This window comes from Bubalus kerabau, chromosome 9 (genome assembly GCF_029407905.1).
Source record: "Bubalus kerabau isolate K-KA32 ecotype Philippines breed swamp buffalo chromosome 9, PCC_UOA_SB_1v2, whole genome shotgun sequence".
NCBI classification, from domain to species: domain Eukaryota; kingdom Metazoa; phylum Chordata; class Mammalia; order Artiodactyla; family Bovidae; genus Bubalus; species Bubalus kerabau.
The window spans coordinates 100,233,292-100,246,098 of NC_073632.1; the positions used below are offsets into that span (position 1 = coordinate 100,233,292).

General features: G+C 38.5%; 1 protein-coding gene and 1 long non-coding RNA gene across 2 annotated transcripts in view; one reads left to right on the plus strand and one right to left on the minus strand.

Moving 5' to 3' along the window:
* Positions 1-12,807, plus strand: part of LOC129620184 (uncharacterized) — a 231,571-nt gene that overhangs the window by 73,414 nt on the left and 145,350 nt on the right. The window lies entirely within an intron of this gene.
* Positions 6,686-12,807, minus strand: part of NOX3 (NADPH oxidase 3) — a 66,737-nt gene continuing 60,615 nt past the window's right edge. The window contains exon 13 of the mRNA XM_055536050.1: positions 6,686-6,839. Within this exon, the coding sequence (XP_055392025.1) occupies positions 6,713-6,839 (127 nt within the window). The 3' untranslated portion in view covers positions 6,686-6,712. The remainder of the gene's footprint in view (positions 6,840-12,807) is intronic.

A 12,807-nucleotide genomic window follows, 5' to 3' on the forward strand; every position in this document is an offset into this window, starting at 1 on the left:
AGGTTTATGAGGAGAAAAAGAGTCTGGCTGTGGATATGTAAAATTTGAGATGCTTATTATATTTTGGTGGTGGAGTTGCTGCTGCTGCTAAGTCACGTGGGTCGTGTCCGACTCTGTATGACCCCATAGACGGAAGCCCACCAGGCTCTCTGTCCCTGGGATTCTCCAGGTGGAGTAAGCAATTGTATATATCAGACTGGAATCCAGAGGAGAAATATATGCTGGAGTTTTAGATCTGGAACTCATTGGTTCAAAATCATGGAAATGTTTGCTACCAGTCAAGGGTAGAGGGTAGACATGTGAAGACAAGAACTGTGACCAAGCCCTAGCACACTCTGACATTTTAAAGTTGAACAGAGGAGCCTGAGAAGAAAACTAAGGGTCAGTATGACATCAGAGTCAAAAGAAGGGAGAAGGAGTCAATTATTTAGTTGCTGCTAACAATAAAAAAGAGTTGAATTTCATGTTTTGGAGATACACACTTTGAAAATAGTTATAGTTGTGGAGATAATAATAAATTGGAGATAACAATAAATTAAGAGAGACCATTGTGGGCAATTAACCATGGAGAGTAGACTGATATTGCAATGGACACACAAACATTCGTCAATAGACAAAATAAAGGACAAATATCATCTAATAAGTTTTAAAAACCTGTGGACAAGAAAAGGCACCAGAACTTCCCTGGTGGTACTGTGGATCAGAATTCCCCTGCCAATGCAGAGGACAGGAGTTTGATCCCTGGTCCAGGAAGATTTCCACATGCTGTGTGTATCACAAATACTGATGCACCACACTCAGAGCCCGAGAGCCTGAGAGTAGCTGCAGCTACTGAGTCTATGGGCTGCTATACTGAAGCTTGCCTGCTTAGAGCCTGTGCTCTGCAGCAAGAGAAGCCACTGCACACCATAACCAGAGAGCAGCCCCCCACTCGTCACAATTAGAGAAAGCCCACATACAGCAATGAAGGCCCAGGGCAGAGAAAAATAATTAGTAAGTGAAATATTTATTTTTATACATGTGAACAGTTTATTCAGATTCATAAATAATTCCAAAATCTTAAAAGTAGGAAGTAAACATCTGGTCTGATGACTGAACAACTTTGAAGGCCATAAATACACATCCCAGGGTCATCAGCATGAGATTTTTTTCTGGGAAGATGGCTCTGTCTGGAAAGTAATATACAAACAAGGTAGGAAATGAATGTGGCTCAATTTAGTTGTGTTGCTGCATTTAATTCACCTGATGGAAGCATATTTATTGTTTAGTGGTTAGCAGAATGGCAGCAAGTTGATCTGTTCTTTTGATTACATTCAGTTCTATAACCATATAGAAGCCAAGCTAGTAGTAGCCTATGGCTGAAATATGTCAGCCATATTTCTTGAGATTTTGATCAGCATTGTTATTATTTTAAGATCTATCTCTCTATTTCTCCATCTCTTTCTCTGTCAACTTTCTATCATCTACCTACTCATGTCTACTTTGTGTCCCTCTTTTTTTAAAAAAAAATTATTTATTTTAATTGGAGGATAATTACGTTACAATACTGTGATGGCCTCAGCCATAGATCAACATGAAACGGCCATGGGCACACATGCGGCCCCTCCCTCCTGAACCCCCCTCCTATGTTCCTCCCCAGCCCTCCAGGTAGTCACAGAGTACCTACCGGCTTTGGGTTCCCTGCAGCATGCATCAAACTCCCACTGGCTATCTGTTTTACATATGATAACGTATATGTTTCAATACTATTCTCCCAAATCATCCCACCGTCTTCTCCCACCGAGTCCAAAAGTCTGTTCTTTATGTCTCTGTCTCGTTTGTTGCTCTGCGTGTAGGAGTGTCAGTATGATCTTTCTAGATTCCAGATATATGCATTAATACACGATATTTGTCTTTCTCTTTCTGACTTCACTCTGTATAATAGGCCCTAGGTTCATTCACCTCATTAGAACTGACTTAAATGTATTCCTTTTTATAGCTGAGTAATATTCCATTGTGTATAGTACCACAACTTCCTTATCTATTCATCTGCTGATGAACATATCTAGGTTGCTTCCATGTCCTAGCTATTGTAAATAGTGCTTCATTGAACACTGGGGTACAAGTGTCTTTTTCAATTATGATTTCCTCAGGGTATATGCCCAGTAGAAGGATTGCTGGGTCATATGGTAGTTTTATTCCTAGTTTTTAAAGGAATCTCCATATTGTTCTCCAGAGTGGTTGTATCAGTTTGCATTCCCACCAACAGTGTAAGAGGGTTCCCTTTTCTCTACACCCTTTCCAGCATTTATTGTTTGTAGACTCTTTGGTGATGGTCATTCTGACTGGTGTGAGATGATACTGAGAGAGTTGATTCTTAGGTACGTTGATAAGGAGGAAGGGGTCCAGGGCTCTCAAGGAGGAGAAAGGGACAAACATTTTTTTCCTACATTCCTTCATCTTAGTCACATAAGACTTTTCTTTAAGCCCAGAGCTAATGATTATACAACAAAACAACTGTCTTGCTCAAGGGTATGTTTTTCCTTAAGCTCTGTACTAATGATGATATGATAACAATGTATCTTGCTTGAGGACATGTTTCTCCTTAACAGGAACCTTCTGACTAATCTTGTTGTATTAGGATGTATGTTGTGGGAGTGGGTCTGGTAGTGAGGGGGGCATTCTCCATCCCTCTTCTGATGTCTGTGTCAGAAGTTTTCTCTGTCCTTCTTCACTGGAATAAAACTTTTCCACATAAAAGCTCTGAATAATCAAGCCTGGTCCCTGATCCAGAAGCTAAGTCTTCTTTGGAGATCATGAATCTGATATTGTTCACCCTAAGCTATCAATACCTCACTGTAATTTTGATTTTCATTTCTCTGATAATGAGCATGTGTTTATTAGCCAACTGTATGACTTTGGTGAAATGTCTATTTTTGTCTTCTGCCCACTTTTTGGTTGGGTTATCTGTTTTTCTGGTATTGAACTGCATGAGCTGCTTGTATATTTTAGAAATTAATTCTTTGGCAGTTGTTTCATTTGCTATTATTTTCTTCCATTCTGAAGGCTGTCTTTTCATCTTGCTTATAGTTTCCTTCGTTGTGCAAAGACTTTTAAGTTTAATTAGGTCCATTTGCTTGTTTTTGTTTTTATTTCCACTACTCTAGAAGGTGGGTCATAGAGGATCTTGCTGTGATTTATGTTAGAGAGTTTTCTGCCTATGTTTTCCTCTAAGAGTTTTATAGTTTCTGGTCTTACATTTAGGTCTTTAATCCACTTTATTTTTGTATATGGTGTTAGGAAGTGTTCTAATTTCATTCTTTCACATATAGTTGACCAGTTTTTCCAGCACAACTTGCTGAAGAGACTCTCTTTTCTCCACTGTATATTTTTGCTTCCTTTGTCAAAGATAAGATGTCCACAGGTATGTGGATTTATCTCTGGGCTTTCTATCTTGTCATTGGTCTATATTTCTATTTCTGTGCCAGTACCATACTGTTTTGATCTTTATAGTAAAATAAAAATCTAAAAAAAAAAGCACAGAGAATTCTGAAGCAGAAAGGAGATCAGTGGTTTGACTCGAATTCTACTTTGCTCTACTCCTCTGAAGCTCCCTTCTGAGTCATTCTTTTGTTTGGAAAATATCTGTTATTTTGCCTTCACTTTTTTTTTTTGGCCTCCACTTTTGCCCAATAACTTCACTAAGCACAAAAATCTCAATTTATAGTTATGTTCCTTCAGCACATTGAAGATATTACTTCATTATCATTTGGTCTCTACTTCTGCTTCTGAGAAGGCAGCTGTCAAATTTATTGTTGTTTATTTGTAAGTAATTTAGTGTTATCTTTCTGGTTACTTTACGATCTTATGTTTTACGATGATGCTTCTGGATGCTGAATTTTCTCTTTCTTCTCTTCTCATTCTTTCTGTTCTGTTCTTCTTTCTTTCTTCTCCTTTTTTCTTTCTTTCTTCTCTTTTCCTTTTCACTTTTTTTTTTTTTTGCTTCTTCTTGCTTATATATTCTTCTAGGTAAACTTTAGCATATCTAGTATTTCAAAAAGTTTTAAAGAGAATTTAAATTTTGATTGTAATTTTATTTAATTAATTTGGAACAAATCAATATTTTTGGTATGCTTAATATTCCTATTTAGGAACATGTTATTTCTACCAAATTAAAAATGTCTCTTTGTAAATGTTTGCTAATTATCAAATCACCTTACATAATTCTTGTCAGATAAGTTTATGTTTGCTATATCTTTGTTTCTATTTTGAATAGACAATATCGTTTTAAAAAAAATCTGTATTTTCTATTTGATTATTGCTGCATTAAAGAAATCTACTGATTTTTTTTTGTATTTTTACTATCGAGATAGGTCAGATTCTACACGGTGTTTAAATAAATAACCTAAAGCTCAAAACTAAAAACGGATGCAAATAGGAAGGATTTTTTTCAAATGCAGCAAAATCTTTTTTTTTAAATTTTTTTTTAAATGTTATTTTATTTAACTTTACAATATTGTATTGGTTTTGCCATATATCAAAATGAATCTGCCACAGGTATACATATGTTCCCCATCCTGAACCCTCCTCCGTCCTCCCTCCCCATACCATCCCTCTATGTTTTGAACAATTTTAGGTTTATAACAAAATTAAAAGAAATCTACAGAGACCGAAACCTATTTTTAATGACAAGTATACCTATTAGACAAATTTAGTTGACTAGAGAGTACATTTTATTTACAGACAGGAAAAGAAAAGTAAGAATTGAATATAATCAAGAGAAAATATTTTAATATATTTATTTTCCTGCTAAAGGTTAGATAAACATATTTGACTACAGAAATGCCTAGTTGTAAAGGCTAATCAAATTTAAATGGGGAAATAAATAGACAGAAAGATTTGGTGTACTAAAATTTGTAGAATTTGGATGATATTCTCCAAGGAATAATTAAAGATACTAATAAATTACAATGCAGAGTTAGTAGAAATAATTTTTGAGACATCAGGATATACCTAACTTTTCCCCTAGAATATAGTTAAGTGTATACCCTAGAAATTACAGAATCAGCACTATTATTTGAGGATAAAGTAAAACAAATGATCAATTTATAATTCAGAAATACTTGGAAGAGCTTAAGTGGCTGCCTAACTTTGTAGAAACAAATCAGGTCAGACCAATTAAATTCTGTTCTATGGCAGAATGGCCACCTACAAAGATAAGAAGCATTTGTAAAACATAATCTGTTTTAATTTCAATAAATATTTTTGTTTCATTGTATATTATATCTTATTTTTAAGCTAAGACAGTATAGGGCGATGTGCCATTCTCAATGGTTAGGTATCTTTAATATGTTCCCAACTGGGTGCTCATATTAACAGGCAGTAACAAAAATTAATCATGGAGTCCTTTGGATTTAATAACTTGAATCTAAAGAAAGGAGTCTAAATTTGAACACTGAACAAAAGATTTGAGGTAAATTGAGCTAAATAGTAGTATTAGTATTTGGTGATAGACTTAAAAACAATACTGAAATATTAGAAAGAAAAATTCTAAAAAAAGAATTGATACCAGTAGAGAAAACTATACAATATGAAAAGTATTTTTTGAACATTTTTTGGATAAAACAGTTGCATGGCATGGAGATACTGGCTCAATAAGAGTATAAAATTAAAAAAAAAAATTCCAGTATGTTTGTGGGGTAGAAGTTGAGCTGAGGTTAAGTATCAAGATGATCATAGATCAAAATGTGATAGTAACAAAAAGTAGTTATTAAAAGAGAGAAAGAAAGAAATGTGGAAGGAAAGAAAGAAAGAGATGCAAACAGAATTTAGTTGTATTGAAAAGCATATGGCATCCAAGCTCTAAAAAAATCACTCTTTTATACACTACTATTCATGCTTAGATTAGAATGTTACATCTCATTTTAGTCAACACATTTTAAAAGGATGTGAAGAATGAAAATGGATTTTGAAGAAGGGCAACAAGAATGATTGAAGTGCTAGGGTATATATCCTTGGATGAAAAGTTAAGAGTTCAGTATTGTTTGGACTAGAAAAGGGATAGGTAAAGGATGGTTTTATTATCATTTTCAAGTTAGAAAGGATTTTTGTGAAAGATAACCCCCATTGGTGATTTCTCAGATCTATAGAGGATGAAAAAAGCACAAAGGAGCTTAAGTTTAAAGCAGAAAAGATCAGGTTTGGATACAAGGCAGATGTCTCTGCCATCAGGGAGATGAAATTTGAAATGACTTCTAAAGGAGGCTATGAGCCAAGCAGCCATGCCGGTCTCCATTTGGACGTATTGTTAAGCATGAAAACAAGCTTGGGAAAGATGACCTATATCAGGGCTCAGCAAACTACTGCCTACAAGTCAAATCTGGCCCACCACCCATTTTCGGACAACCCATGAGCTAAGAATGTCTTACATTTTAAAATTGTTGAGAACAAATCAAAAGAAGAATATTTTATGACAGAAGAAAATTATATGAAATTTGGTTTCAGTGTCCATAAATAAAGTTTTGCTGGAACACAGCCACCTCCATTTGTTAAGATACAGGGGCTACTTTGGTGCTTGCAACCGCAGAGTCGAGTAGTTGCAACTGAGACCATACGGTCCACAAAATCTAAAATAATTATTATCTGGCACTTTTGGGGAAAAGTTTCCTGATGCTTGACCTATATGATTGTAGCCACTTACACAACATGTGGATTTTTTTTTTTCCTCCAAAGTCTAGAAGCTTTCTCTGTTGTAATAGAAGTGAACCCCTCTGGGGTCAGCAGATGAATATACGCGGCACATTTTTTGAAGTATCTTTGAGAGAGCTTTGGGTCCACAGAAGAACACGCCAATGTTGCTGCTGCGGTGGAGGTGAGACAAGAAGAGAAAATGTTACACAGGGCAAGGCCAGCCAGCAGCCAAGACAGAAGGGTACAGTTAGCCAGTAGCCGTGGTTGTGACTTGACGTATTTTTCTCCACCCACTTTCTTTTTTCCTTAAAATCTTTTCTCCTACTTTTAGCACCATGTTCTCTCACAGGTTCCCAGAATCCTGTTAAGCTCTGTATCACAAGATGCTGTGGGATATAGATAGGTGATGTGAAGAAGGTTGAGGTTGGCAGGTGCCATTATGACAGATGAAGGCGTTTCATTATAGAGGTGATATTGGGTGGAATTTTGGTCGTGACCTTGATTAGCATTCTCTGGGATTGCTGACTAGAATGTCACCTCCCTGAGAGCAAGAACCTGGTCTGTCTTACTCATCTCTGTAATCCTGGGTAGACAACCAATATTTGTTTGCTGAAGAAATGAATAAATGGCTCTGTTCCCTATTATCTGCATGGTCTTGAGCAAGACTATGAACCTCAATCTCAACATGAGTTGAACTAAGATTATAGTGACTACTTGGTATGTTTTATCCAAAGCAAAATGAGATAATGCATTCCAAAAGGTTTAAAAAGTGTTAGTTATTGCTATTTTTCAACTCTGCCTTTTCATAGTTAAGATCATCTTTACAAAAGTTCTAGCAACGTTTGCTTACTTCTCCTGTTGGAATTACTTTAATTTTCAAAGAAGGCCAAAAAGAAGAGCTGGAAAGGAAAATCACATGGCTGAAAATGAGGTCACCTCAAAGTTGTCCTCTTTAATTATGGCATTTCAGAAAACAGTGTTGAAGGGCTGGTTTTGCATATAATGAATGTCCCAGGGCTGCTCCAATCCCCTGAAAACACAATTGCTGGCTCTCCTTATATATAATGAGTTAGCACCAGGATTCAGGTTGTCTCTGAAAAGTGGGAGCGGCCAGTCTCTACAGGGACTTAGAGAAACCGCGATTTCCCTTATCTTGCATTGTACTATTCCTTGTAACATTTTCTAATCTCTGGCACAAGCTTAATTAGAGGGTTCGAGTCTGGGTCAAAAGTCCTCATACTTTGCTAGGCATAAGATTATCTAGGCAGATTATTAAAACAGAGTCTCAGGCTCGAATCCAAGGAGTGCATTTTTAGCAAGCCTCCCAGGTACTCTTAAAGCACATGGGCCCTATGAGCTATCCTCTGAGAAACACTGTCTTAGAAACACTTCAGGACCAGCCTCTATAACCTCATTCTTCTTAGCTCGTGTGTTAACATGATTCTCTGCCATGTACTGAATCCACATTTAATTATGTGTTCCTGAACAATAACAGCCATGGTAGGAATTGATGGTTCAATGACATTTCAAACTCTAGCTTCAAAGGAACTTATCAAGTGGATTCGTTGTAAATGACAGTATGTTTAAAATGTTTAAGTATTATTTTTAAAGAGATTATTCCTATGGCTAAATTTGAGAAAACACTTTTTCAGGAAACATTTCCCACTGAAAAAAATATGAGTTTATGACTTAATGAAGTAATTTAAAGGTGTTTATGGGCTTCCCTAGTGGCTCAGACAATAAAGACTCTACTTTCAATGCAGGAGACTCGAATTCGATCCCTGGATTGGGATGATCCCCTGGAGAAGGGAATGGCAACCCACTCCAGTATTCTTGCCTGAAGAATTTCATGGACAGGGAGCCTGGTGGGCTAAAGTTCATGGGGTCTCAAAGAGTCAGACATGACTGAGCAACTAACATACATGGAAATATCAGCCAATGGTTGAAAGCTGTTGATTCATCACTTCATTGATGGGCATGTTAATTAGCTTCCCAAAGTCCTCCTCTGGGGACTTTGTCCACGGCGACAGTTCTATACCAAACTCCTAAGTGCCTCTGTGAGGGTTAGATCAGACTTAGCACATAGTGAGCTGTCAAGAATGGTTAGCTTACATTGCAACCTACATTATGTCTTCCTGCTCCACGAAGCTGACCACAGGATGTGTGTGACGTGCGCTGTTAACTAGCAGTGATTACAGACTTCCTGGATCAGCACTCTTGCACTAGGATTTTTTTTTAATCTGAAGTGTTCATCTTTTTTTTTCTTAGTTTTTTTGCTTTGTATTGGGGTATAGCTGGCTATAATGTTGTGATGGTTTCAGATGAACAGTGAAGGGGCTCAGCCATACATATACATGTGTCCATTCTCCCTGTACTCCACTCCCACCCAGGCTTGTACTAGGTTTTTTGAGTTCTGGACTGCCGCAGTTTGAATGATAGATGGGTCAGGCAAAAGCCTTCCCCTTGAGGAGTCTGATGCCCAGAGGCAACCTTGCATCTATGTTCAAAGACACTGTTATGGGTGGTGATATTTTTCCATTAGTGTACGTGTCACCAAAGAGATTGCCCACTGGTCCATTCCCAACAGGCTAAGGTTGCCCTTTCGTTTGCAGCCACGTGTGACTGTTTGCAGATCGTGAAGATGCTCTTTGATGCTCTGCCTATAAGACTCCATTTCAAAGGATTCTGATTGCTGGCTGCCAGGTGTAGCCCTGGTGTCCCCAGCAGTTCACAGCTACCCTGCCTCTTTTGAAGCTGCGGCTATAACACTGCACAGCTGAGTACACATGTTTCTGTATTTATGTAACTGTCATGGTTATGTAATCTCCAAAAAGTCTCACAAAGGCCCTTCATCACCTACCTTCCACTAAGGCAGAAAGGCCAGTCCTTCCTTAGCTCTCTGTGCATTATGGGCCCCATACATGGCATTCTTTTGTGTGCCTTTCTTCCCTGCCTCGGCGTTTGTGATTTCAACTATGGACCTTTCTCATCACGAAGCCTCACTGTGAAGCAAGGAGCCAAGAGGCCTCACAAAGTAGAAAAGGCACTGATGTGGCAACATTTTTTTTTTTTTTTTCTTTTATGAGGCAGTGGACAAGTGCAACAGAACCTTAATGGGGTTGCTAAAGAAAAAACATTCTTCTATAAAGTTTAATTACCCACAAATGCTCAGAATGAAAAAAAAAAAAAAGATTCTCTGTAAAAGAAGTATAAAAACACAAGGCATTATTCTTCAGTTTACAGCCTGCAAGTTGCAGAGTTTGCACACACGGGAGGCATTGGATTGGGGACAACATTAGCAGCATTGATCAGTCTGGGCATCTGACTTTGATGGGGAAAGGACAAATTTTACACAAGCTGCAGAGATGGTTAACATTAACAGCATTTTTAGCTCTGACAAACAATAAAGAAAATTCTCTTCTTCCCCTCTTATTTGCTAAATGACTATTGTGCTCATTTTTTTTTTTTTTTGTGGGCTTGATGCATTTTTCAAAACAATTTGGTGATGCCATGCATGAAAGGCATCCAAAATGTCACTCCCCGGGAGGTTTCTGGCCAGCAGATATATGGGAGAGCGAGTGTAATCCTACCACCTTGCTCTCTTCCCAGGTTCTCCCATCTTGAGCCCTGCTCTCTTTAAATTGCATGTTTGTTTTTATGTGTTGGCTCTTATGCTTGGTAAGTTATAACCCTATAGGGGCAGACCCTAAACCCCATTTAAAAAAAATCAAATTACTTTATGCCCTGAGTGCACTCTGCAAATAAAATCGATAAACAGAAGCTTCCTGTGGATTTATGGAGGCTTAGAAAGAAGACAATGAGAACTACAAGCTCACCATCAGACAGTGGACTCACTATCAGACTTGTATTTAATCTTTTCTAGAGAATGCTTTTCATTAGAGAAGCCTCCAAATAATTCATCTCATAATTACATTTTGTACACCTTCCTTTTTGTAACCTGAGATGATAACTGCGTTGGGCTTTTTTTTTTTTTAAACCCGCCTCCCGATTATTTGTATCGGCCTCCTCTGCTACTTTTCGCTGAGACCTAATTACTCGGGGGTTGATTAGAGGCTGCAGGCGTCAGTAACGATGTTTGCGCATGGCTGACACATTTCCCTAGCTCTTCCCACCAACTCCATCCTCTTTGGTGAGTCATCACGCTTGTCCCAGATTCCTCATCCTTCTCATGGTCCCTTCAGTAGCTAAAGCTGGTGACTGGACTTGGCTCTGAGGAGCACAAAGTTGCTGCCTTTGAGAGCATCATGGTTACAAATGTGTGTTGTTGTTTTGTGTTTGCTCAGTCATGTTCAACTCTTTGCAACCCCATGGACTGTAGCCAACCAGGCTTCTCTGTCCATGGAATTTTCCAGGTAAGAATACTGGAGTGGGTTTCCATTTCCTTCTCCAGGGGATCTTCCTGACCCAGGGATCAAACCTGCATTTCTTGGGTCTCCTGCATTGGCAGGCAGATTCTTTACCACTGTGCCACCTGGGAAGCCCCTCATGATTAAAATAGGGGAGAGAAATGAAAGCAGCTGACTTGTAGTATTGGATCCCCATGGCAGAGCTATGTTTCTGCCAATTGGGTCCCTCCTTCCTCTGATAAAACTTTGAAAACATACACCTCACACAGAAATACATCACACAGAAATATCCTAATATTTTTGCTGTATCACCTGATGCGAAGACCTGACTCATTTGAAAAGACCCTGATGCTGGGAAAGATTGAAGGCAGGAGGAGAAGGGGACGACAGAGGATAAGATGGTTGGATGGCATCACTAACTCAATGGACATGGGTTTGGGTGGACTCCGGGAGTTGGTGATGGACAGGGAGGCCTGGCATGCTGCGGTTCATGGGGTCATAAAGAGTCAGACGCTCCTCAGCAACTGAACTGAACTGAATGCTTCAATAGATAATTCCCAAAGAGAATTGAAGAATAATGATAAATTTACCTTGTGCTCACCCACCTCCCTAATCCCACCTCCCACAAATGGAATAATGCCACCAATTTTCAGTGAATCTTCACTTGATCTTAACAGGAGGACTGGATGTCTTCTGATGGAAAGATATTATTTATGTATGCTAACAATGTCCGGTCATAAGTTTATGGTGGCTTTCTTTTTCTCTTGAAGCTATAATTTGTTTTGTGTGGAATTTCTACCAAAGTCTATTTCTTTGAATATTCTGAGCAATTTAGTCATATAAGGAATGTTTACGATATCCTTTTAGACAGACAGACTTGTGTGCTATAATCAGAATGTTAATTTCTTAAAAATATTATTCAAAAACATTTTGTGCATCAGATCAGATCAGTCGCTCAGTCGTGTCCCACTCTTTGTGACCCCGTGAATCGCAGCACGCCAGGCCTCCCTGTCCATCACCAACTCCCGGAGTTCACTGAGACTCACATCCATCGAGTCAGTGATGCCATCCAGCCATCTCATCCTCTGTCGTTCCCTTCTCCTCCTGCCCCCAATCCCTCCCAGCATCAGAGTCTTTTCCAATGAGTCAACTCTTCGCATGAGGTGGCCAAAGTACTGGAGTTTCAGCTTTAGCATCATTCCTTCCAAAGAAATCCCAGGACTGATCTCCTTCAGAATGGACTGGTTGGATCTCCTTGCAGTCCAAGGGACTCTCAAGAGTCTTCTCCAACACCACACTTCAAAAGCATCAATTCTTCGGTGCTCAGCCTTCTTCACAGTCCAACTCTCACATCCATATATGACCACTGGAAAAACCATAGCCTTGACTAGACAGACCTTTGTTGGCAAAGTAATGTCTCTGCTTTTGAATATGCTATCTAGGTTTGTGCATATGTACACACAAATGAGAATCGGGAGGGTGTGCACACAAGCAAATGTGGCTCCAGGTGGACACATTTACTCAATTTAGTAGAAAGGTATTTTTACATTTCTGAAAACAGTGAGTGGTCTAAAATGCATTCATGTAGCATGGATCAGAAGCTCCCAGTCATATGGTAAGTCAGCATCTTTCTTCACTTTGGGGTTATACTGTTCTAACAAATGGTAGTATTCTTCTATTCTTTATTTTTTCTTCCAGAGAAAAGAAACACTTCTACTAAAGCGATTAAAAAATGGTCAGATCTTCTAAGTTTTTATCATAATTAATTGCA